The sequence below is a fragment of the Canis lupus genome, chromosome 1, assembly GCF_003254725.2.
Source record: "Canis lupus dingo isolate Sandy chromosome 1, ASM325472v2, whole genome shotgun sequence".
NCBI classification, from domain to species: domain Eukaryota; kingdom Metazoa; phylum Chordata; class Mammalia; order Carnivora; family Canidae; genus Canis; species Canis lupus.
Window position 1 is genome coordinate 42,199,175 of NC_064243.1, and position 24,817 is coordinate 42,223,991.

Sequence of the window (24,817 nt, forward strand, 5' to 3'; positions counted from 1 at the left end):
TGTTAACTGAAAAAACATCTTCATTTTAGAGCCAGGATCTCAAATCATACTTATTATAGAATGGTCTTGGACAAGTTCATTTACCTTTCTACGTAGTTGTTTCCCACTATTTACCTTACAAGATCATTGTGAGGACTGAATTAGTTATAAAGTGCTTTTATGTAAGTGTAGATAAAGTGCTTAAAATACATGGTGAGTGCTGTGTATTAGTGATGATAATCTTTACTATTATTACTTATTCCAAGAGTTCTTAGAAATTCTTATTTTAATACTGAATAAATAGGGTCTGTGACTTTATTATATTTTGAAGGCATTGTCTAATATATCTAATCTAGACATAAGAATAAAAGTTACACTTAAAAAATTCACAACCACAAATTTTCTCAATTCTTTGACAAATTAGAACAGAATAGAACAAAGTTCTGACATTAGTTATTCATTTGTTATGGAGAGAACAGGTAATATATTACAAAAGTGTGTACTTCTCATGTCTTTAATATTAAAAATAATTGTATTAGCTTTTTACCAAAATGATTATTTTTTCATATAAATCTAAGAACTGTTGCTGTCCAACATATTTTGGCGAGATGAAGATTTTTTAAAAGATTTTTTGTTTATCATTTATTCATTTGAGAAAGAGAGTGAGTGAGAGCATGAGCAGGAGGGAGAGGGTGAGGGAGAAACAGACTCTCTGCTGAGCAGGGAGCCCAATGTGGGGCTCAATCCCAGGACCCCAGGATCATGATCTGAGCTGAAGGCAGACACTTTACCGACTTAGCCACCCAGGCACCCTGATGAACATTTTTGAAAATATGGAAGCTTGTGTTAATTTTTGTCTTTTTAAGATATTTGTTTCTGCTGATACATTTCAGCACTACAGCATGGCCTTTTCCAGGTTAAGACGCTGAGCTGAAACCTTGAAGAATCACTGGAAAAGAGATTGGATTCTCCTTCTCCCTATAATTTAGTTAGTGAGAACCACAGCTGGGTAAGCCTTTGGGGGGCAATTATTTTCAATTATTTTAAAAGCTTTTATATTAGGGAAAGAGAAATACATTTGTGAAAATCTTAGAGCCAGGTAAATGACTTGGCGGTCTTAGGTTAAGTACTGAGTAAGGTGATAAGGTGCAGCTTGGCTGCAATCAAAGACTTGCTGAGCACCTGTGGGAGCCAGAGGCTGTCAGATGCATTTCCAATAAGTCATTTCCCTTCAGTGTCTTCCATTAAATGGCCTACTTGGAAAATAAAGATGGTTAGAAAGTGCTTTTTTTCATTGTCATTTAAATTTCTGTTTAAAGAATATTCACAGTAGAAGTCTTTGATGCTAAGCCATATTTCAAGAATAACTAATTATAATTCCATTCTATTTGTAGCATCTGTGACACACCTGCACATGCACACACACACACACATACACAAATGGTTTGTCAAAATCAGCTTGTACTGGCCCATAAAAGTCTACTGTTAACTTTTCAGGAGTTTTGTAAACCACTTAATATCAGACAAGTAGCTTGAAATTTATCACAGTGGGAGCATTTACACCATGGAAATTGGTGAATGCTACACATCAAAGCCTGTTTTTCCTCTTAGGCAGCTGGTTGGTAAACACTAGTACACCTGTGCCTCAAAATATTTCTGTAAATAAAATAAAGGCTATTAGCAATTAAGTTGCTTTTAGTATGAAAGTTTATATGAGAAAAAGAAATAAACAGGGTGCTTTTTTCCCTTTGTTCTCAGGGATACGGAAAGACCGAAGAGGAGGAAGAATGTTGAAACACAAACGCCAGAGAGATGATGGGGAGGGCAGGAATGAAGTGGGGTCCTCTGGAGATGTGAGGACTTCCAGCCTTTGGCCAAGCCCTCTCTTGATTAAGCATACTAAGAAGAACAGCCCAGCCTTGTCCCTGACAGCCGATCAGATGGTCAGTGCCTTGTTAGAGGCTGAGCCCCCCATAATCTATTCCGACTATGACCCATCCAGACCCTTCAGTGAAGCTTCGATGATGGGCTTGCTGACCAACCTTGCTGACAGGGAGCTGGTTCACATGATCAACTGGGCAAAGAGGGTACCAGGTAAGAACTCTAAGCTCAACATTGATTTGAGTCAATAACTACTCATGACTTGATTTTGCTGTCATGGGAGAAGTGGTGGGAAACAACAGTTTGCTGTCGAATTGGTTTCAAGGTTACATCTGAATTTATTATTTTACTATCAACATACTATAATTCTCCTGGAAACTAGGAAATAATGTTTTAAAATCCAAATCTGGAAGATTAAAGTCTTTAACCTGATATTATTTTTAACCAAAGAACCTTGGATGGTCACAACATAATAAGCGTATGTAATATTATGTGTTCATATTGTCAGAAATTTTTAACACAAAATAATCCATGCGCTGCAAATTTGTAATATTGAGGACTTTTGTTTAAAACACCTCAATTGTTAGAGACAGTTTTACTTTAAAGTATTTTCTTTTAAGATCTTTATTGACTAGAGAGATAATAGGTATCTTTACTGAATGTCAATTATTCACTCAACTGTCTACTCATAATAATTTAGGAGAAAGGCAATACAAAAGAAAAATAAATTAGGTTCTCATCCCTGAGAGGAGCTGATAGAAAGATGCACTGGCTGAAGTGACACTTGGTCGTTCAGTTGGTTCTTTCAGAACTGGTGTTCCTGTAAAATTTGACTATTGCTCTTGTTGTTCAGGGAGAAGAACTCTAGTTATTATGGAAACAAGACTAGAAAATGACCTCCTCCATGCTCCAATATATCCATTCAGGAGCTAACATAGATGAACCAAGGCAAGAGGAAGTTAAATCTTTTTTCTGGGCTTATAGATCAAATGAGTAATGGTGTTAGACAGAGATTGTCTTGCTTGGTTTCTTTTAATAGATGAAATTAATTATTAACTATGAAGCATGAGATTTTTTTTTTAATCAAACTAAATAAATGTGGGGTTTGGTTCTTGCATTTCACAGTTTGGTTATAGATCAAGTGAACAAATGTCTGCCTTGGAGACTATTTCATGTATTTGCATATATTAACATATAAACATGTGGTCCTTTGAATAATGTTTGATTCCCAACTTGATAGAGGGCATCCATTTAGGTGGTGGAGCTTGCATTAAATGGAGACATGGGGATTGACAGGCATATTTAGATTTTTAGGGTAAATCCACTGCCATATCAAAAATATTGGCCATCTTTGAAATTAAGAGTTTTATTGAGCACCTACCTTGCTTACCATTCTCATGTGAAGCAGATCCATGTAAGCAAATCTAAAAGTAATGTGGTTATTATAGGCTTTATCTTTGTATTTGTGTACCACCTTTTAAAAAATACTTTGGGAAAAGAGAAAAACAAAACAAAACAAATAATGACCATATATCTGAGAACCAACTCTTAGTTGCTGTTAAGTTTTATATATTTTCCCTCTTGAAGTCTTGTCAGTATTAGTTCAGAACACTGTCGAACTCAAGTATATATTTTCATACTTATCTGTAGATTTCCTTCACAACATTTTTGTAATTATAAAAATTTGAAGGGCATGTGAAATAGTGGAATGAAGTTCAAGTATATTAACAGTAAACGAAGAATTCATGGCAGTAATCTTCTAAATTTAGGAACAAAATGGAGACAGAAATCAAGGGAAAGAAGATATGTCCATGCTTAGCTATCCCATTGTTTAACCCAGAATTAAAGAAAATTTATGATAATAAGGTGTATAGCAAAACCACTTGATTCTATTAGTTTAAAAGACTGAAATGATTCCAAACCCTTGGACCAAATGATGCTTTATTACTTGATGGTTAAAAAAAAAAAGGATTATAAAGGCAGAAATGAAGTTGTGTGTTTGTGCACTATTGAAATACAGCTGTTATAAATCATAAGCCTATTTGTCTGACCAAGCAGAATAAAAATAGTCATTGATTTTAAAAAGATAAAAAAAAAGAAGAAAAAGTCTTCAGGAAAAATTTTGAAGATAATTACCAAGTTTTACAGAAAACTGACAAAATCACATTTTGGAAAGCTTTTACATATCCAAATGCCATCTGTCATTTAAAAAAAAAAGGCAGTACTAAAAATCTAATATAGGCAATGTTGCATGGTGATACTTCGAGATTAATATATAAGGAAGACAAAAAAAAATCATTGTTAAGAGTAGTAAGAAAGCCAGTTCTAAGAGAAGTACTTGGAATTAACTGCATGATACAAAAACCTGCATGGAACATTTAGTTAGTCTTTGTTTTTTTTTATTTTTTAAAAAGAGTTTATTTATTTATTTAGAGTGCAAAGCGGGGGTGGGGAGGTAGGTGGGTGGGGCAGAGGTAAATAGAAAGAATCTCAGGCAGATTCTATCTCACAACCCTGAGATCATGACCTGAGCCAAAATCAAGAGTCAGATGTTCGACTGACTGAGCCTCCCAGGGGTCCTTGGTTAATATTTAGATGCTATCAATAAAGAAGAAATTGTGAGTTGATTTCATTTTTAAAAACTTCAGTTTCAGTGAAGTATTGACAAAATTATAAGATGTTTCAAGTTGTGCTGATTTGATAATACTTAGGCTTTGTGAAAGGATCCCCTCCCATCTAGTTAACCTACACCATCCATCACCTCATTTTTTTTTTTTTTTGTGAGAACATTTAAGTTCTACTCTCAGCAAATTTTAATTATAGGGTACAGTGTTATCATTGATAATCACCATGATTTAGATCTTCAGACCTTTTTCATCTGCTAACTGACAGTTTATATTCTTACCAACCTCTCCCTATTTGTCCCATCCCCCAAATCCTGGCAATCACTTTTTTGCTCTGTTTCTGAGTTGGACATTTTTGTCTTCTTTGATTCCACATCTAAGTAATATCATGCAGCATTTATTTCTCCCTCTTTGGCTTATTTCACTTAGTATAAGGCATTAAGATCTTTCCATGTTGTTACAAACAGCAGGATTTCCTTTTTTCTCTCGTGGCTGAATAATATTCCACTATATCTGGATCTAGATTTGTCAGATCTTACTTGTTTATCTGTTGATGGACACTTGGGTTGTTTTCCTCTCTTGACTATTATGTATAATACTGCAGTGAACAGGGAAGTACAGATATCTCTTTGAAATGCTGCTTTCGATTCCTTTGGATATATGCCCAGAAATGGGATTACTGGGTCATATAATTATTTTAAAATTTTTTGGAGAACCTCTATCTTGTTTTTCACAGTGGCTGTGAAACACTAGGTTACAGTTCCATGAACAGTATACAAGAATTCCTTACTCATCAATATTTATCTGTTGTCTTTTTGATGACAGCCAATCTAACAGATATAAGGTGATATCTCATTGTGATTTGATTTGTCTTTCCCTTCCGATTAGTGATGTTGAGCATCTTTTTATGTACCTCTTGGCCAGTTTGTATGTATTCTTTGGAAAAATGTCTATTCAGTCCTCTGCCATTTTTTTTTTTTTTATTAAGAGAGAGAGTATGCTTGCAATTTGCAAGGGATGGGGTACGGAGGGGCAGAGGGAGAGAAAGAATCTTAATCAGGCTTCATTCCTGGTACAGAGCCGAGTGCAGGGCTTGATCTCACAACTCTAAGATCATGACCTGAGTGGAAAGCAAGAGTCAGATGCTTAACTGACTAAGCCACACAGGTGCTCCCTGCCCTTTTTTTTAATCACACTGTCTTTTTTGCTATTGAGATATATGTGTTCTTTATATATTTTGGATATTAACCCCTTATCAGGTATATGATTTGCAGATATTTTATCTCATTAATAGGTTGCCTTTTCATTGTGCTATGCTAAAGTTATTTTTAGTTTAGTGATGTATTCCCACGTGGTTATTTTTGTTTTTGTTGCCTTTACTTTTGGTGTCAGATCCAAAATAATCATTGCCAAGATTGATGTGAAGGAACTCTTTCTCTTATATTTTCTTCTAGGAGTTTTTTGGTTGCACATCTACTTTCAAGTCCTTAATTCACTTTGAATTGATTTTTTTGTATGATGTAGGATGGCGGTCCAGTTTTATTCTTGTGCATGTGGCTGTCCAGTTTCCCATCACCTTTTATTAAAGAGACCATCTTTTCCTCATTGTATATTCTTAGCTCTTTTGTTATAAAATAATTGACTACATATGCTTGAGTTTATGTCTGGCCTCTCTGTTCTGTGCCCTTGATCTATATCATTGTTTTTATGCTAATATCATACTTTTTTGATTACTATGGCTTTATAATATAGTTTAAAATCTGGAAGTTTGATGCTTATGCCTCTAGTTTTGTTCTTCTTTCTTAAAATTGCTTTGCCTATTCAAGGTCTTTATAGTTTCATTGGAATTTTAGGATTTTTTTCCCTTATTTCTGCGAAAAACCTCATTGGAATTTTGATAGACTACACCTGAATCTGTAGATTGCTTTGGGTAATACAGACATTTTACTAGTATTATTTTTTCTAATCCATGACCATGAGATACCTCTCACATTAAGTCTAGTGAGTTGTTTAAACCCAATGTTTCTTTATTGATTTTTTTTGTCTGGATCATCTATCCATTGTTGAAAATGGGGTTATTTGAAGCCCTTTATTATTCTTGAATTGCTGTCTGTTCTTCTCTCCAGGTCTGTTAATGTTTGCTTTATGTAGTTAGGTGCTCCATTGTTGGGTGCATAAATATTTACAAATGTTTTTCTGTCTTGTTGGATTGACCCCTTCAACATTATATAATGATTTTTTTTTGTATTCTTACAATCTTTCCTTTAAATTCTTGAATTTTATTTTATATTACAATCCTTTCTTTCTTTTGATTTCCATTTGTGTAGAGTATCTTTTTCTATATTTCACTTTCAGTATTTTTGCATTCTTAAACCTGAAGTGAGTCTCTTGTAGATAGCATATAATTGGATCTTGTTTTTTTATTAGTTCAGTCACTTTATGTCCTTTAGTTGGAGGATTTAGTTCATTAACATTTAAAGTAATTATTGATAGTTGTGTACTTGTTGCCATCTTGTTTATTGTTTTCTGGTTGTTTTGTAGTTCCTCTGTTGTTGTTGTTGTTGTTTTTTTTTTTCTTTCTTCCCTTATGGTTTGGTGACTCTAGCAATGGTTTGCTTAGATTACTTTCTTATCTTTTCTTTATCTACTATAGATATTTGCTTTGTAGTTCCCACTAGGCTTACATGTAACAACTGGTATTTATAACATATTTTGGTGATTTTTGACAAGTTGAGATTGAACACATTTTAAGCTCTATTTTTTTTTTTTTATTCTCCCTCCATGTTTTATGTTTGATGTCATAATTTACATCTTTTTACCTTGGACATCCATTATAAATTATTGTAGTTATACTTATTTTTACTACTTTTGTCTCCTAACTTCCTACTAGATTTATAAATGATTTATCTATCACTATGACATTAGAGTATTCTGAATTTAACTATGTTACCATTGATGTTTATACTTTGATATGTTTTCCTATTACTAATTAGCATTTTTAATTTTAGCTTGAAAAAAATTCCTTTAACATTTCTTGTAAGGCAAGACTAGTGGTGATGAAGTCCTCCAGCTTTTGCTTGTCTGATAAACTCTTGACCTCTCCTTCAAAATTCTGAAGGATAACTTTGCTGGGTAGAGTATTCTTGGTTGGTGGTTTTTTCTTTCAGTGCTCTGAATATATATTATGCCTCTCTCTTTTGACCTGTGAAGTTTCTGCTGAAAACATGCTGATTGTGTTAACTGTAGATAGCCTTATCTGGTGGTAGCCCCGTGTGTAACAAGTTGTTTTTCTTTTACTGCTTTTAAGGTTCTCTTTTGTCTTTAACTTGTGACACTTTAATTTTAATGTGTCTTGATGTGGCTTTCTTTGGGTTCATCTTTTTTGTAACTCTTCAGGCTTCCTATATCTGGATGTCTCTCTTTCCCCAGATTAGGGAAGTTTTTAGCCATTGCTTTCTTGAGTGAGCTTTTACCTCTTCCATTCTCTCTTCTCTTGGGATCCCTATAATGTGAATGCTGAGTTTCTTGATGTTATCCTATAAGTCCCTCATGCTATCTTACTCTTCTTCATTCTTTTTCTCTTTTCACTCCTCTGATTGGATGAATCCTCCACCCTGTCTTTGAATTTGTGGATCCTTTCTTCAATCTGATCTAGCCTTGTATTGAACCCCTCTATTATTTTTTTCAGTGTACTTATCATATTCTTCAGTTCTGTGATTTTTGTTTAGTATTTTCTTATATTTCCTGTCTCTTTGTTGACATTCTCACTTTGTTCATGTATTGTTCTCCTGATTTTGGTAAACATCTTTGTGATTATTTTGGACTCTTTATTAAGTAAAGCACTTCTCTCCATTTTGTTAGTCTGTTTCTGGAATTTTATGTTATTTCTTTTGTTTGGAATATATTCCTCTGTTTATTCATTTTCCTTGACTCTGTGTTGGTTCTTGTGCATTAGATGAAATAGCCCCCTCTCCTAGCCTTGATGGAGTGGTCACCTCATTGTTCAGTCCAGCCTGAGCTCTTGGTTGTCTCTCAGACTTCTGTGATTGTCTAGGCAGGCTTCTTTGTTCTTAGTGGTTCCCTTAGTTGAGGGTGTGCCAAGACTTGTCAGTATCCCAAAGGGGTGGATCTCAGGGAACACCTAGATTCAGGCTAATTGGTAGCTGGATCTTTGGATAGCAGCTTTTAAAGGATACAAATAAACCAGTTTCAGGGAAAGACTGAGATGAGAGTTTTTATTTGCTCTGTTCTAAGCCCTGGGGGATAGCCCCTTAGGAACTGTTTCTTTGTTTGCTACAGGCCTGTGGGATTGGCAAATATAAGCCCTGCTGGCCAATAGAACCAGGTGATCAAAGGATGAGTTCCCTGGGCAGCAGCCACAAAAGTTGGGGCACCAGAATATGTGTACAAGACCCTTTTAGAGAGAGATAGGTGAGTTTTGGATCAGACTATAGGGATAATGGTGTCTATTTGCTTCCCCAGTCTCTGAATCTTTAGATGATGCTAAGTTAGACTCACAAATAGCAGCTCTTAAAATATGCAAGTAGACCCCTTTCAGACAAAGACTAGGAGATGTTCACTTTTTCCATGCCGAATCCTGGGAGAATAGACAGTGAGTCCTTATAAGCTCATAAAGAAGTTTCTTTGTTTGCTGTAGTCTTCTATTTCTCATGTATTTCAGAGCCACCTGTTTTGGTAGCTCATCCGTTAGGTGAAAGTCTCAAAAGCTGGAGTGTTATATGTTGGTTTCAAATCTTTTACTCCTCAGAGAGATTCTGGGAGTTTTGAGTTCCCTCTTGATTGTTTGTCACTGTTCCAGGAGGGACGGTGGGGGTGGGGGGAGGTTTATGGTAATAGTATGTTTCTCACCATACAAACAATAGGTAGTCTTTACTACCTATTCTGATGAGGGTTTTTTTTTTTTTTTTTCATTTTCCCAGTATGTAGGAATCACTTAGCTAGTTTCAGAGGAAATTGCTCTTTTTAGCTAGAGATTTACTATATCTATGGGAGTATGTGAATTCAGGAATTTCCTATGTCTCCATCTTGGACTGGAACCCCCCCAATCGATTTCATTTTGCATGATGAATTTTAATACAAATAATTAATTGGATTATTTTAGTAGTTCAAGAAGTTTGTTTTTTTTAACCAATAGAATATTGTCAGGATTTTCAAATGTTGGTGATTTTAAGTTGAATTTTCCTTTTTCCTAACATGTGGGGCATATTTTTTGAGTGGATGATATATTTCTTTACTTAGACGCAAAGTATGAACAGCATTATGATAAAATACATCATGCAGTTGTGGTAGTCAAGTTCCAACCTGTAAAGTAGCTATATTAGACCTGGGTATAGTTTACAGCAATAAATTATTTTTTTCCCTTTGCAATTTAAAAACAACAGCAAGAATGATAAAATCTACCTACCCAGCTCTGGCAAGGGATGCTTTTTTAAAATAATGTGTTTATATCTGCTTTTTGATATCTAGCTATAGAAAAGGCTTTTCTCTTTATTGTGAAATTTGTTAATCTTTAAAAAAGTACTTTACATTATGTATCCATGGGTAGAAATTTAGTTTTAAAAGGGTTATATCACTAAATATTAATTTACTATTATTCAGTACATGGTGAAAACTTCTTAGCAAGAATAGTGTTTATCTGAAGATCAAGAAAGGAAAAAAATGACTGTGAAGTTGTTATATTTTTAATATCTGCATCACACACAGTTACATCATTACCTGGCTGATTCTTAGTTTCAGTGCTAGTGAAATACATTTAATTTTTTTTCCTAGAAGCTTGAATCACATTATAAAACTGTTACTTTGATTTATTGAAAATTATGCCTTTTCTAAAATTTTCTGTAATTATACATATCTCAAGGACAATTTCATACTTCAAGTTCTAGTTCTGTCTATTTAATGACTATTTGGATAAATATCTAGTCCTGGGCTCTTTGTTGTCTTTTGAAAACTGATAACCAGAAACCTGACAGCCTCATTGACCACTGGGCACAAATCTGGGACTGTGTGCTGAAGCTGCTATCCTGGGAAGAAGAATAAAGGAAAATGATAGTTGAGCTCAGTTTCATGGGAAATATGCTACCTTAAGCACTTCATCATTCTTTTGGTGGCAAAATAGGCAACATTTCCCCTTCCCCTTTCCTGCCTCAGTCACTGATGACTCAATGCTGAATTAAGCCCCACTTCTTTCTGTGCCCCTGACTCCCCATCATTTTCTTTGCATTCTCTTCTTGCTCAGTTTTGGCCCTGGGGGGAGAGAATCCACTTTTTCTGGACATGCTTCCTATTGGCTACAAGCTGTGTTTCTTAGAAGCTTCTTGTGTTGTCTCGAGAGTGTATGATTTTCTTAGCCATTCCAGGGCTCAAGGCTTCTTCTGCTCCTGTGTTCACCACAGATCTAGTAATTAGCTTTCCTGACTCTTGTACTTTCCTCATCACTTAAATCAGCAGTGAAGCACAGGGAATGCTTATTGAATGAATGAATGAATGAATAAAGGGATTTTTTTGGAACTTCTGATTTTAAAAAATCTCTGAGCCCTGTTAGAACTTAATTTTTCCATAAAGAAGAAGTGATTTTTAGGGCTGTGGTGTTATTCTCTTTTACCTCTCTTCAGAATCTACCTACTGTTCTAATATCTCTCCAGCAGCTGCCTTAGCAAGATTTATTTCCAACCTCTCTTTTGTAAGGGGCAGAGCAATATTCAGAGGAATGTGCACAGCTTGAGCTCTGAGGACTTTAACAGGCGTCCGTTGGCTAGCAGCAAGTTAGTTTCACTTAGTGTATGTAATTTAAAACTTAGAATGGGTAGGGACAAGGGGGCAAGGAGAGGGCACAATACCTCAATGTGGGAACTGGGAGCATCTTCAAGGAACATATTCTATTCTGGGAGGTTCTTGTGGATTCCAGGGACTTGGCTATCCTATCTGGTGCTCTGATCCCCAACCTGTAATCAGACCAGTGGACCCTGCTCTCAGGCTGTCATAGTGTTCCAGCCTGTTTTGGCATGGCACAGTGATGAAAGATAACATGACATGGAAGTATGGTGACATCCTGGAGAGGTGACAAATGCATATGTTTAAGGGTAGATTCGTGGTTTAAATTTTGCAACCATTCAGTAAATAAAAGCCTGGGACTGGGTTAGAATTACCCTAGCATGAATGGTGGCAGTCCCTCTGGGCTGGCAATGCAGAGCTTTCTTTGGAGTGTTCCACTTCCAAGTCAGCCCAGCTCGGCTTTTCACTACTCCTGTGGAAGCTCTGGTTGGAGCCCAAGGAAAGCAGCTGCTTACTAGATTTGTCTCTCACATGAAACTTTGAGGGCCCATAGATGCTCCTTGGCTCAGATGCTTTAAGCCTTTAAAATCCTTTTCTCTTCTTGAGAGTATTTGAGGAAAATGCCCCATTTGGCCTCTTTGCCTCACCCTACCCAGGGTTCTGTTGCAGTGAGTGTGGGTTGGGACCTTAGAATCTGCATGTTTATCATGTTTATCTCTAGTTGGGTGACATGTGGTGCTGGATGTCCCCAGGTCACCCTGTGGGAAGTGTTGGCCTGTGGCTCTGCTACTCCCAGGAGGATTTGGCATGGAGAATGTCAGTTTTTTGGTCACTATTTAGATGTATTACTATTAAAATGTGTTAAAGTGGATTGAATTGTGCTCCCCCAAAAAGATATGTTGAAATTCTAATGCTTTGTACTTCAGATGTGGTCTTAGTTGGAAATAGGGTCTTCAAGTTCAAATGAACTCATTGGGGGTGGGCTCCAATCCTTATAAAAAAGGGGAAATTTGGACGTAGAGATAGAAATGCCCTGAAGGAAGATAATATAAAGACTCACAGGAAGAAGAATGGCCGTGTGAGTGGAGCAATGTGCCTCTAAGCCAAGGAATGCCAAAGGTGCAGCAGACACCAGAATCTAGATGAGGCCAGGAAGGATCCTCCCCTAGAGCCTTCAGAGAGAGCCTGGTCTTACTGACATCTTGATCTCAGACTTCTATTCTAGCCTCCAAAACTGTGAGGCAATAAACTTCTGTTGTTTTAAGGCACCCGTTTTTTTGTACTTTGTACGACAGACCTAGGAAACTATTACACATTGTATTAAAAAGAAAAGGTGCCTGTATTTTTGAGGCAAAAGAAATAAGGAGCTTTTGATTTAAAGAGGAATGTTTGGCTCACTTAGTGTAGGCCTGGCTAATCATTTACTCTTTTTTGCCCGCCCAAGTGGTTCACTGAACTTCTGGCTTTGAAGTTGATTTAGGATTTTAACAGTTCCGTGAATCTACCTGGCAAATACCTTTAAGAAAATTTTAACCCACAGAAATAATGTTTTAATCTGGTACCTTAGTAGTTTCCCTTTTTGCATTTATATCTTTGATCCATTTGAGTTTGTCCTACTATACAGTATGAAAGTGGTTCTAGAATCGTTTTTATACAGATGGCTGCACAGTTGTATCAATTCCATTTATTGAACAGCTTCCCACAGAAGTAGTTTTAAAACTTCCTTTACAGTTGACTTTCCAAGTTTGCTCTTTGTTAGAGTTTTCAGAGTAAAGAGATATTGGTTTCTGTGCTTGGTTATTTTTCAGAATTCTGAAATCCAGAAGAAAAAAGAAAATAAGCTATTTAGTCATAAGTTATATGCTTTGCTTAACTTATAATAACTGAATAGATAGTGTGAATGAGTCTGTCCAGGGTAGATATATTTCATAATTCTCCATTAATCTTAGAAATAGAGGCAAGAGTTCATGAGACTTGATATGTTTAGAAAAGCCCAGAGCCAAGAAGAGGTCACTGGGTAAATTACTGTTCGATATTCACAGGACAGAAAAATTGTTCCCAGGAGAGAAGAAGGAGGCTATACTAGGCTATCCTTCTCTTTTTTCCCATCTGTTGTATGTGTCTCCCATTACTCTAGTACTTGGCCCTGGCTGCTACTGTTGCTTTAAACCACCTTGAAAAGTTACTCTCCTCAGAGCTTCACCTGTTAACTTTTTAGATTCATCTGAAACCAAACTTGCCATTTTCCCCTTTCTCTCCTTTAGAGCACACTTGTTTGTTTCTTCTGTTCCTTTCCATTTCTGCAAGAGGCTCTATCCTTCTTTATCTGACTTTGGAATCATTCATGTGTCTGGCTCTTCTTCACCATGTATTATCAGTTCTTTCTATTCAACATCTCTAGGTTTTGGCTTTGTTTTTGTTCCACTGTCACTAGCCTGGCCCACATCCTTCTTGTTTTCCAAGACTGAATGACTATAATATCCTCCTCACTGGTCTTTTTAGTTCCAGCCTCTCCCCCTTTCAATTCATCCCACTCATCACTGCCAGAATAATTTCTGTAAATCATCATTTCAGAATGCTTCACTCCCTGCATTAGTTTCCTACGGCTGCCATAACAACGTTTCACAAACTGGGTGGCTCAAAACAACAGAAATTTATAGTGTTGGAGGCTGGATGTCTAAAATCAAGGATTCAACATGGCCATGCTATCTCCAAAGACTGTGGGAGGATTCTCCTATGCCTCTTTCTAGCTTCTGGAGGCTGCTGGCATTCCTTGGCATTCCTTGGCTTACAGATGCAATTCTCTAATCTCTGCCTCTGTCATCATGTGATGTTCTCCCTGTATGTCTGTGTTCAATTTTTCCTCTTTTAAGGATATCAGGTCTATCATATTTAGGATCCACCCTAATTAGTCTACTATGGCCTCATCTTAGTTGGTTACATCCCTAAAGACCCTATTTTCAAATAAGGTCACATTCACAGGTTCTGGGTAGATACAAATTTTGGAGGAGACAACTATTGAGTTAAAAATTTGGTAGTGGACTTGATTACCTAGCTTAGTAAAGCCTTTAACAGATAAATGATAGTGCCCTTGAAGCCTAAAATACAGAATCTGACTATACCTCAGAGCACCTACCCTCAGCCTTTTTTAGAGTAGAAAAGCTGTTCGCCAACTGGCACCCTTCCATCTTATTTGCGCTCTATTTTCCGGTTTGATCTCCTGGCCCCGTTCTCCACTGGCTATTCCCCCCTTCACACAGCGTGTTCATTTTATTTTTTTGCTTGAATTCCTGCATCTTCCTCACTCTGTTTCAATTCTGTGCTCATTTTTTCCTCTGAAGGGACACCTCAGCTTCTACTTACCTTCTGAAACTTCAAATTACTCTAACCAGCATAATCATGTGTTAAGTTTGCTGTGGCGAGACAGCCAGTCCATGGTCCAGAGTATCTTGTCAGATGTATATCGCTGAACTAAATCAGCTGGGGTCTAAAACATAGCAGCAGCTATTAAACTGTAGTCTTGTTTCACTAATAGTAGATTTGTTGCCGGATGATTCATTTATACTGTGGTTGGATTTCTTCTTTTAAATGGAAAGATGAATAGTTTTTGTTGGCTGGGTATCTATTTTTGTCTCAGGGACTTTGTCAAGGGAAAAGTATTTCTACGATCTGAGTTTGACTTGCTTAAGCCATAAGCTTGTTTTTGAAAAGTTGTGTGTATGAAAAATGAGTTTATATTAGGTGAATTATATTTTACTTGTGGTGCGTGTTTCATTTAAAAACCTACTCAAAACAAATGTTCTCCTTTCTATGGGAATATGATTCTTCACAAATTGAGATTTCTTGACATGATGACCATTTAGACTGACTTTGTACAGTTGCATTCTCAGAATGATGCCAAAATTGTATGGCTTCTCCAGGATACATGTGGCTGACTTTCTGAAGTGATTACGCTTGACCTTCCAGCATCACCAATTCTTTATCTGGATTTAATACCCAAAACAGTAGTATATTTAGACCCCCCATGTGCTTAGCTTATGTGTGTCCTAAGCATCAACACAGCCACACTGAAGTTTCAATGTCCCCGCTAGCCAGTGGAGGGTGCATCTCAGTGAGGTAAGATGTTAGCTTTCTGTAGAGGATTGAAGAACAGAGAACTGCAAAAAAGGAGAGAAAATCAGCACTGGCCCTAATAAGATCTAAGTTTAAACAGAGCCATAAAAAACAACGGGAACCTTGGAAACATTCTCAGTAGTGGAGTAGAATGAAAAGAATTCACCCTTTTCCCCATACATTTCTCTATCTAACCAATAATTTCTGGAGAAATGTCAATAAGTAGATTTGAAATTTGTTTCATACCCCTACTATGTTATTGCTTTCTTTTGCAGGAACTGGAGAGCTCTAATCAATGGGTTTACACTGTAGTCTTTATATCAGACTGTTGTTCAGTTTATTTTTGGCACAATTATTACCTCTCTCTCCTCAGCCCACCCCCTAGCTCTCAAATACTCACGTGTTAAGCATTTTTCTTGCTAAGGTGAAAATAAACCCACTGATTCTAGCAGGTGGTTAAACATTGAAACGAATTAGAAAGTGTTAGTATTTGGACTAGATAGAACAACATAGCTATGTGTTCCTTTTCTCTCAAATACTTAATTTCCCAGAGAAGGCCGTGTAACTGTTCTCTTAAGGTGATTCATAGCTGAAACATAATAGTCATTCATTAGGTAAATGGATGCCCACTCTCTACCCCTGCAGCTACACAGAGGGTGAAAAATAAGAATAACTGCAGTGGGAAAGGCCTCTTATGGCTTGTGGTATTTCACCATTAACAATAAGGTAGGTACAACCTTGGAGTTGTTTATGTTTAATTTTCAAACTCACCTGAGTCACCATAAGCTGCTTGGTGTTCAATTCATCTTCTTCAAAAGGCTATGTGACAGAATTAGCTGTTCCTGGTTGGGAACCCCTAGTTCCAGGGAATCTTAGGATTTCAATCCTGTTGCCTTGGTTACTAAACTGTTCCGTGCAGTTTGCTCAACTTTGAGTGAGTACTTCTCTTAAGAACATTCTCCCTTGTAAGTAAATTGCTCGATGTATTAAATATAAGTTGTGTGTAAAAATTCTGGAGTCAGGTTACCCGTGATGCAGTTAAAAAAAAACAAATGGCTTTGTCCTCTTGGTCTAGGATTTATCCCTTAGTTGTACCTTGCAAAGCCTCTAACACAATGATATGAAAAATTAGAAGTGTAATTGCTAAATAAAGGTGAAATTTAATAAAATGATGGCAGTGCCCTTCTCCAGAAGAAATTAAGTTTATGTTTGTAGTATAGCATGTGTTTGTTGTGTGACCATTTCATAAACATGAAATCTAATAAAGTGGTGGCCAGTTTCCTTCTCTGGAGGGGATTAAAAGTGTCTCTTCACAGAATAGCATGTCACACATTGACATTGGTTCTTTTTTCCTGGTCAAGATGTTTGCCGAAGTTTGCTTAGGACATTTGAAATGCATATTTGAAAACTAGCAGATAAAGCTGTAAATTTGAAAACTCATTCTCATTCAAGGCCTTAAACTCTGGAAGAATATTTTCTAAGGCAGGCATTCTAGTTGTGTCGGGCAGTGTTTTTCTTCTTGTATCAATAAGGCAGAAATGGGGTATAAACAGATGTTTTTTTCTGTATGACTATACACAATTCAGAGATGAAGGCTGAAAAAAAAAGTATCTTGGGGATCCCTGGGTGGCGCAGCGGTTTGGCGCCTGCCTTTGGCCCAGGGCGCGATCCTGGAGACCTGGGATCGAATCCCACATCGGGCTCCCGGTGCATGGAGCCTGCTTCTCCCTCTGCCTGTGTCTCTGCCTCTCTCTCTCTCTCTGTGACTATCATAAATAAATAAAAATTAAAAAAAAAAAAAGTATCTTGGCCTTTCCCGAATAGATCTTAAAATTCCCTAAACTGCAATCCAGAACAATGCTACCTTTATATTGGGTCTGTGGGATTAGAAGGCTCCACTGAGATTGGCTGTAAAAGGCTCAAATTTAAAGGGTTTACAAATATGTAGATGTATAATCGACTAGTTAATTAGTGTCTGATAATGCATGTCAAAACACGTGACTCCCCATCTCATGAAATCAGAAAGGCTGACCTTAAATATCTTTAATTTTCTTGCTTAACAAGTAGCAGACCACTTTGACAGAATCTTTATTGTTAACGTGATTGTCAAAACGGGAAAACAGTTCTCACTGGCCTAGGTAACCAATTTCTGAGTTGTCTCTACAGTAGTTAATAAATAGAACTTAAAGTATACCAGGAGCCGTATTTTTAAAAGGGGGGTATTTTCTAGAGATGGATAATGATGATGATTGCATAACAATGTGAATGAACTTAATGCCACTGAACTGAATGCTTGAAGCTGGTCAAAATACTAAATTTTGTGTTATGAATACTTTCCCAAAATAAAAAAGGAGGTATAATACTTTATGTAAGATATGTGAAAGGGGAAATAGGCATCACATGGCAAAAAAAGCAATAGGTAAAAATGGTACTAAATTCAGTGATCATTTCTCTTATCTGGAACTTAAAATTTGATTTTTAGATAGAGTATAAACAGTGCAAGAAGGTAAATTGATCAACCAGCGAAGTTGGGTGGAATAATGAAATAGAGAGGTATGCCTTAGGTTCCTACAGCGTTTTTTCATAATAACTGCACTAAACCAGTTCTATTTATTTAACATTAATGAGTTCCTTGTGTGTACTATGTACTGTTCTTTGTGTAGGGATGTATTGGAGGACAAAACTGACAAAATTTCTGCCTTCAGGGGGCCTCCATTCTATCAAGCTAGTTATTCTATGAGGAATATGGACACTGTTGTAATGGTTTGCCCATCTTACACATGAAGAAGTAGAGGCAGAGCTGACTTTAGTATAAACTTATCTGTTACAGGGACGCCTGGGTGGCTCGGTGGTTGAGCGTCTGCCTTCGGCTCAGGGTGTGATCCTGGAGTCCTGGGATCGAGTCCCACATCGGGCTCCCCGCGAGGAGCCTGCTTCTCCCTCTGCCTGTGTCTCTGCCTCTCTCTCTCTCAGTGTCTCCCAAGAATAACCAAATAAAAAAATCTTAAAAAAAAAAAACACTTATCTGTTACAAATAGTAGCTGACTATGACAGGTACTGTTCTAAGCATTTTACCTGTATTAACTCAGTTTTTATTGCATTTATTATCTTAATTTTATGGATGAAAAAACAGGCATAGAGAGGTTAATCTTAGAGTTTAGTATTGGAGAAACAGTTTCAATTTTAGAACACTTGCCTGTGTGAATCTCTTAGAATAGGCTAAAAAAGGGATGGCACAAATGCAGAGTTGTATCATTTTAGTGTTATTTGATTTTTTAGAAAACCTTTTCCCCCTCTCTTGCCAGATGACACAGACATCATGAAGGAGGTCTGTATATTAAGTGATTTAAAAACATGACCTCTGTCTTTGGACAACCCTGGTCTACAGTAAGGATTCAGTAAATACTAGCTATTGCTATAGTTGTTGATTTGAAATGGTTTGATATAATTAATTCTGGGTCTAATTGTTAAGACTATTATGTAACTATTAATTAAAATCATGAGATAACCTGGCATTTTGAAAACTAGGCTAGAAACCAGTTTTCTAATGCACTTTTAATATTCAGCCCATGCATTTCTTTTTACTTGTGTTACTAAATCTGTCTTCATGCTTCTGTGTATTTTTTTCCAAATAATCTTATTGATGCTAAGACTAATTCAGATTTGATTATTGTTTCTTTGCTTTTGTTTTATTTTTACAAACAATGTTCTGTTTTTTTTAAAGGTGTTACAATTAAGAAAAAAACATTCCTGAGGTATATCAGTTCCTGCCAGTTTTCTGAGTTAGTTATATTAACTAACTACACTACACTTGGAAGCTTTAAGCTATCCTATAGGCTTAAAGTATTTATACATACAAATATTTAAATGACATAAGAAAGAATGTAAGGGTAAAAAATCATATATACTGTAGAAGAAGTCCTATTTCAAATATAACTGTTTTAAGCTTAGAATTAACACCTATTATAACAGAAAACACTAAAATAATAGTGGCTTATACAACACAAAGTTTCTTCTCTCATACAAAACAAATCTGGACTTCTTTACCAGTGGTACAGCAGCTATGCAGTCAAAACGACCCAAGCTCCTTCTGACTTTTTATTCCCTAACTTAGCTTGAGGCTTAATTTTCAGGGGATCCCTCAGTGGCACAGAGGTTTAGTGCCTGCCTTTGGCCCCGGGCGCGATCCTGGAGACCCGGGATCGAATCCCACGTCGGGCTCCCGGTGCATGGAGCCTGCTTCTCCCTCTGCCTGTGTCTCTGCCTCTCTCTCTCTCTCTGTGTATGACTATCATAAATAAATAAATAAATGAAATTTTTTAAAAAGGCTTAGTTTTCAAAGTCAACTCCTAGGCCCATGTGGCTACTGGAGCTTCAGCAGTCATAGCTACATTACAGGCTGCCAGAAAGTGGACAAGAGGAAAATCGGTAGGGACACACTTTGCTGAAGCAGCTTCCTTTAAGGAGACTGCTGGGAGCTCTTACTCAGCACGTCCTCTTATGTCCAACTAGTCAGAACTTAAGCTCCATCTACCTGCAAGAGACATTGGGAAATAAAGTCTTTAAATTATGCACATTATACTTGGAATAAAACCTGAGGTCTGTTAATAACAATAAGTATCGAATACACATTTGGTGGGCAATCTCTCTATAAGAATATGCTTCAAATTACAATTTGAATATTGGATATCCTTTTTTTTTTATATATATATCCTCTTGAATAAGTATTCTGGCTTACTGAGTGTGAACATATATCAGAGATCATCATTTTAATAAAGAACCAGAACACCAAACACCAAAATTCACATGAAAGCCATATTGGAAAACAAACAAACAAACAAACAAAAAAACTACTATCCATTGAGTGTATTGTGAAGCGTTGTATGAAATATCTTCACAGCATCTTTATGAGTTAGATACTATCATTGTGGCCACTTCACAGATAAAGAAACAGAGGCCTCAAAATGATAAGTGACCTTCCCAAACGTGGCATGAACTAAGGAAGTTGCAGAGCACAGATTAGTCTGGTTCCTCATCGTGTGCCCTCAAGGTGATTGCATCATGATGCTTCATTTTGTAACTCAGAAGGTGTTTCAGGATGTTCCCGTTGGTCATCTTGAGCATCAATTATCATTTTATGGTCCTGTTAAAAATTCCGGCCAAACTATTTGATCCTTGGGATCTGTGGTTGTACTGTGCATATTTTTTTTTAAATGTATGCTATAGACCAAATTACGCACACTCACATTTAACTCAGAACAGTTCTAATATTGACGGAAAATTTCCCGTATGTGAGAGAATGTGTTCTGAACACAAGTGGTGAATAAATATTACATACTTGTTTTCAGAAAGCACCACTACCCTGAGTCCCTGAATGCAGCCTCAGGGCCATGGAGAGCTAGCAGCTTCAGTGACCTGAAGTTTTTGTGACACTTATGCTTTTGCTCCTCTTTGGGATTAAAGATGATAAATTTGAAGTGGTGTCCTACACTTCCATTGGAAGAGACGGAGTTTCTGTGTGTGTATGCGTGTATGTGTGGTTAGAAGTTCCGTGCACCTGAAGGGAGTGCTGCCATTAGGGAGGAGAGTGGAGTGGAATGGAGAGGAGAGTGGAAAGAGGAAAGGTTTATAGGGCCAGGTCTGGCATCACTTGGGGACTTCAGAACCAGTCACCTAATTGTGTAAATATTTGCACACCCCAGTATATTAACTGGTCATCTTAGAACTGAAATGTTTAGCGGGAAATTCCCTCTTCAACCTTCACCTTTTTGGATGCAAAGCTTGGCTTGTTTCTTCTATTTTTGTTTGAATCATTCCATTAATCAGCCTTAGTGAGAGATCACTTAATCATCTGTGAAAGCATAAACTCTTAATTGTTAAAAATCACTGGTGCAGCACACACCTTTCTCTACCCACCAGCAAATTCAAGTGCAGATTTTCTCATGGTTTTTTTTTTTTTTTTTTAAGTTTCTTAGGCTAAATAATAAGAGTTTTTTTTTTTCTTGTGTCCCTCTCCTTCCTAATCTTACCTTTCTCAGTCCATATATTCCCACATTTCTCCATCTTGTGTCCCCATGCCAGTATTGTGCTGTGGGTGGCTCCTATCTAGCCACCAGCTTTTGAGGGACCTACAACCCTCAGAGGTTACAAACCTGGGCTGGGGGAATTCCTGGAGCATGGGAAATTAATCTGAGACCCATGAACCCAGGGGACTTAACACATTGTCGCAATGTTTCCCAATCTTTTTTTTTTTTTTTTTTTTAAGATTTTATTTATTTATTTGAGAGAAAGAAAGAGAGCTCAAGCAGGGGGAGCAGCATAGGGAGAGAGAGAAGCAGGCTCCCCCCTAAGCAGGGAGCCCCATGTGGAGCTTGATCTCAGGAACCTTGGATCATGACCTGAGTTGAAGACAGACACTTAACCAACTCAGCTACCCAGGTGTCCCTCAATTTGTTTTTTTGTTTTGACTCCATCAAGTTGAAAAATCCAGTCTGGTGACAACAGTTGATACTAAGAAATAAGACTTTGTCAGATACTTGGGCTTTAGAAGACCACAAACCATTGTAATATGTAAGATTTCTTTATCCTTCAAAACCAAGTTTTGCCTCTCACAGGTGATAAGTACCTTGATGAAAATGCATTAATATAAGTCCACTACTGTGTATGAGCACAATAATACATCTTACACATGTATGAACTATGTTTTCAAATGTTTACAAGCCCATGGAAACAGTAGATTGTACATTCTTTGAGAGTGGACTTTTACTATCTTTGGTTTCTAACACAGTACCTGGAACATAGTAAGTGCTTATTAAATATTTGATGACATTGCATGATGATATTTTATTAATACAAATCGATTTCCTTGGCTAATAGAACAAGGTAAAAATACAGATTCAGTCTATGCGTTATTAATCTTAGTATTGTTTGGGTTATTATGTGTTTTCCCAAGCAACCCACACTCAAGGGACATTAACTTATGTGTGTGTGTTGGGGATAGGTCCTCGGACTTTTCTGATGTTCAGATGTAGTCTCTGCAGTTAAAAAAAAAAAAAAATAGGAGAAACACTGCCCTAATGAACCTGTGGTATGATTGGAATTGGAAGCTTCACTCATTGCTTTGTTCATTTAGCAGTTTTAACTGAGCTTGCTGAGAGCCATCCCTGCCTCCCTGGTGCTTACATTCTAGTGGTGGAAACAAAAAAGCAAGCATGATAAACAAGTTAATTATCTATATTTGGAAGACATGGGTATTATGGACAAAGGAAAACAAGAACTAGAGATAAGGGAGCAGCAATGCTGGGGAGGAGGGAGAGACAGTGTTAGAGTAAGCCTTTTGGAGACATTTGAGCAGCACTTGAAGGAGGAAGTGAGAGAGCCATCCAGAGACAATAGCATTCCAGGCAAAGGCCCCATCAAGTGCAGAGTCCTGAAAGCAAGAGATGCTCTAGAATATTCTAGGAGCCAGCCTTAGTAGAGCAGAAGGAGGCAGGAGTCAGAAGTGAAAGAAAATGTGGTAAAAAAGGTAAACAGAGGGGAGACATTGAGTTTATGTGGCAACAAAGATTTTGGTTCTATTCTGAGGCAAATGGGGACTTGGGCAGCCCCGGTGGCTCAGCAGTTTAGTGCTGCCTGCAGCCCAGGGTGTGATCCTGGAGACCCGGGATCGAGTCCCACGTCGGGCTTTCTGAATGGAGCCTGCTTCTCCCTCTGCCTGTGTCTCTGCCTCTCTCTCTCTCCTCTCTGTGTATTCTCATGAATAAATAAATAAAATCTTTTAAAAAAAATGGGGACTCATGCAGGACTTTGAGAGGCAAGATATGACTTCTATTTCAAGTTCTCACTTTGGCTTGCTAGGTTGAGAAAAGACCCAAAGGAGGCCAGCGTTTGAGGCGGGAAGAACCGTTAGGAGACTACTACAGTAAGGTGGTGAGAAACGGGTTGATGAGCTCTGACAATGGTGGTACTAAAGCAGACAAGAATTTGTTGATGGCCTGGGTGTTGAGTGTGAGAACAGCTTTAGGGATGACTCCATTTATTTTCACCTAAACAATTAGAAGGTGGAATTGTCAACAATTGATATAGGAAAATCTATAATGGACAATGTTTCTTGGGGGGAAATCAATTTGGTTTTGGCCATGTGGAGTTTGAGATGTTTTTAGACAATGCAAGTAGGGATGTCTGAGCTTGAGGAGTGGGTCTGGACTTGATATAATGTCATGAGGCCTCAGCACAGAGAAGATAAATGAAATCTCTAAGGGAGCGCATGTAAAGAGAAAAGAGAAGGAGACCAGAGTTTTCCTATTCCTTTTTCCTTATGTGTCTACTATGTTTTTAGATTATGGCACTTTTTCTTAACATCTAGGATTTTTCAAACATTTGAAAAAAATTGAGAGAATGTTATATTTCAATTCCTTTCAACATACTTTTGTGTTTATGTGTGAGTTCTTAAAAAGAAAGTCTGAGACATTATATTTTACATCCATAATATTAATACCTCAGTGTATATCCTTACCAGAGAAGGACTTTTAAAACTATAGTCCCATACATTGCAATATTTAACAGTGAAATGAATAATTTCTTTTTCTAAAGATTTTATTATTCATGAGAGACACACACAGAGAGGCAGAGACATAGACAGAGGGAGAAGCAGGCTCCTCGCAGGGAGCCTCATGTGGGACTCGATCCCCAATCCTAGGATCACGACCTGAACCAAAGGCAGACGCTCAACTGCTGAGCTACCCAGGTGTTCCAAAATGAATAATTTAATATTAAGTTCCTGTTTCTCCACCACTCACCTCAGAAATGTCTGTTTATAGTTAGTTTGTTCCAATCGTCCTCCAAAATCCGAATAGTGCATTTGTTTGGTATGACCATCCTTCCCTGCCCCCTTCTTTGCCATTTATTTGCTGAAGAAATGACAGAAGTCGTGTAAAATATTCTACACTTTGGATTTAGCCAATTGAATATTTTTGACAGCATTTAGCATAATCTCATATAATCCCATCCTTTATTACCTGATAAATTTTCGTTAGATCTTAAGGCCTAATTAGACTCTTGTTCAATATTTTGGTAAGAAAACTACTGAATTGCACCAGGAGGCCATAGGTTCTGGAAATACCATTTTTAGTGATGTTAAGATTTATCAGTGATTCAGGGGTGCCCAGGTGGCACAGTTGGTTATGCACCTGACTCTTGGTTTTGGCTTAGGTTGTGATCTAAGGATTGTGAGGGCTCAATGCTCAGTACAGAGTCTGCTTATGGCTTTCTCACCCTCTGCCCCTGTCTCTCACTCTCTCTCAAATAAAAAATAAATGAATAAATAAATAAATAAATAAATAAATAAATAAATAAATCTATAAATCTCTAAGAAAAAGATTAATCAATGATTCGGTGTTAACAACTTAGCCATTATTAAGTTTTCCATG

The 24,817-nt window shown here is 37.2% G+C and overlaps 1 protein-coding gene and 1 long non-coding RNA gene across 3 annotated transcripts in view; one reads left to right on the forward strand and one right to left on the reverse strand.

Moving 5' to 3' along the window:
* Positions 1-24,817, forward strand: part of ESR1 (estrogen receptor 1) — a 277,475-nt gene that overhangs the window by 118,486 nt on the left and 134,172 nt on the right. For both annotated transcript variants that reach the window (XM_025422567.3, XM_035705951.2), the window contains exon 5: positions 1,738-2,073. In XM_025422567.3, the coding sequence (XP_025278352.1) occupies positions 1,738-2,073 (336 nt within the window). The remainder of the gene's footprint in view (positions 1-1,737; positions 2,074-24,817) is intronic.
* LOC112644315 (uncharacterized) lies at positions 12,946-16,289 on the reverse strand. The gene is made up of 3 exons (XR_003126284.1): positions 16,161-16,289; positions 14,640-15,433; positions 12,946-13,088 (listed from the first exon to the last, which is right to left on the reverse strand). It is a non-coding gene; the product is annotated as an uncharacterized LOC112644315 (long non-coding RNA).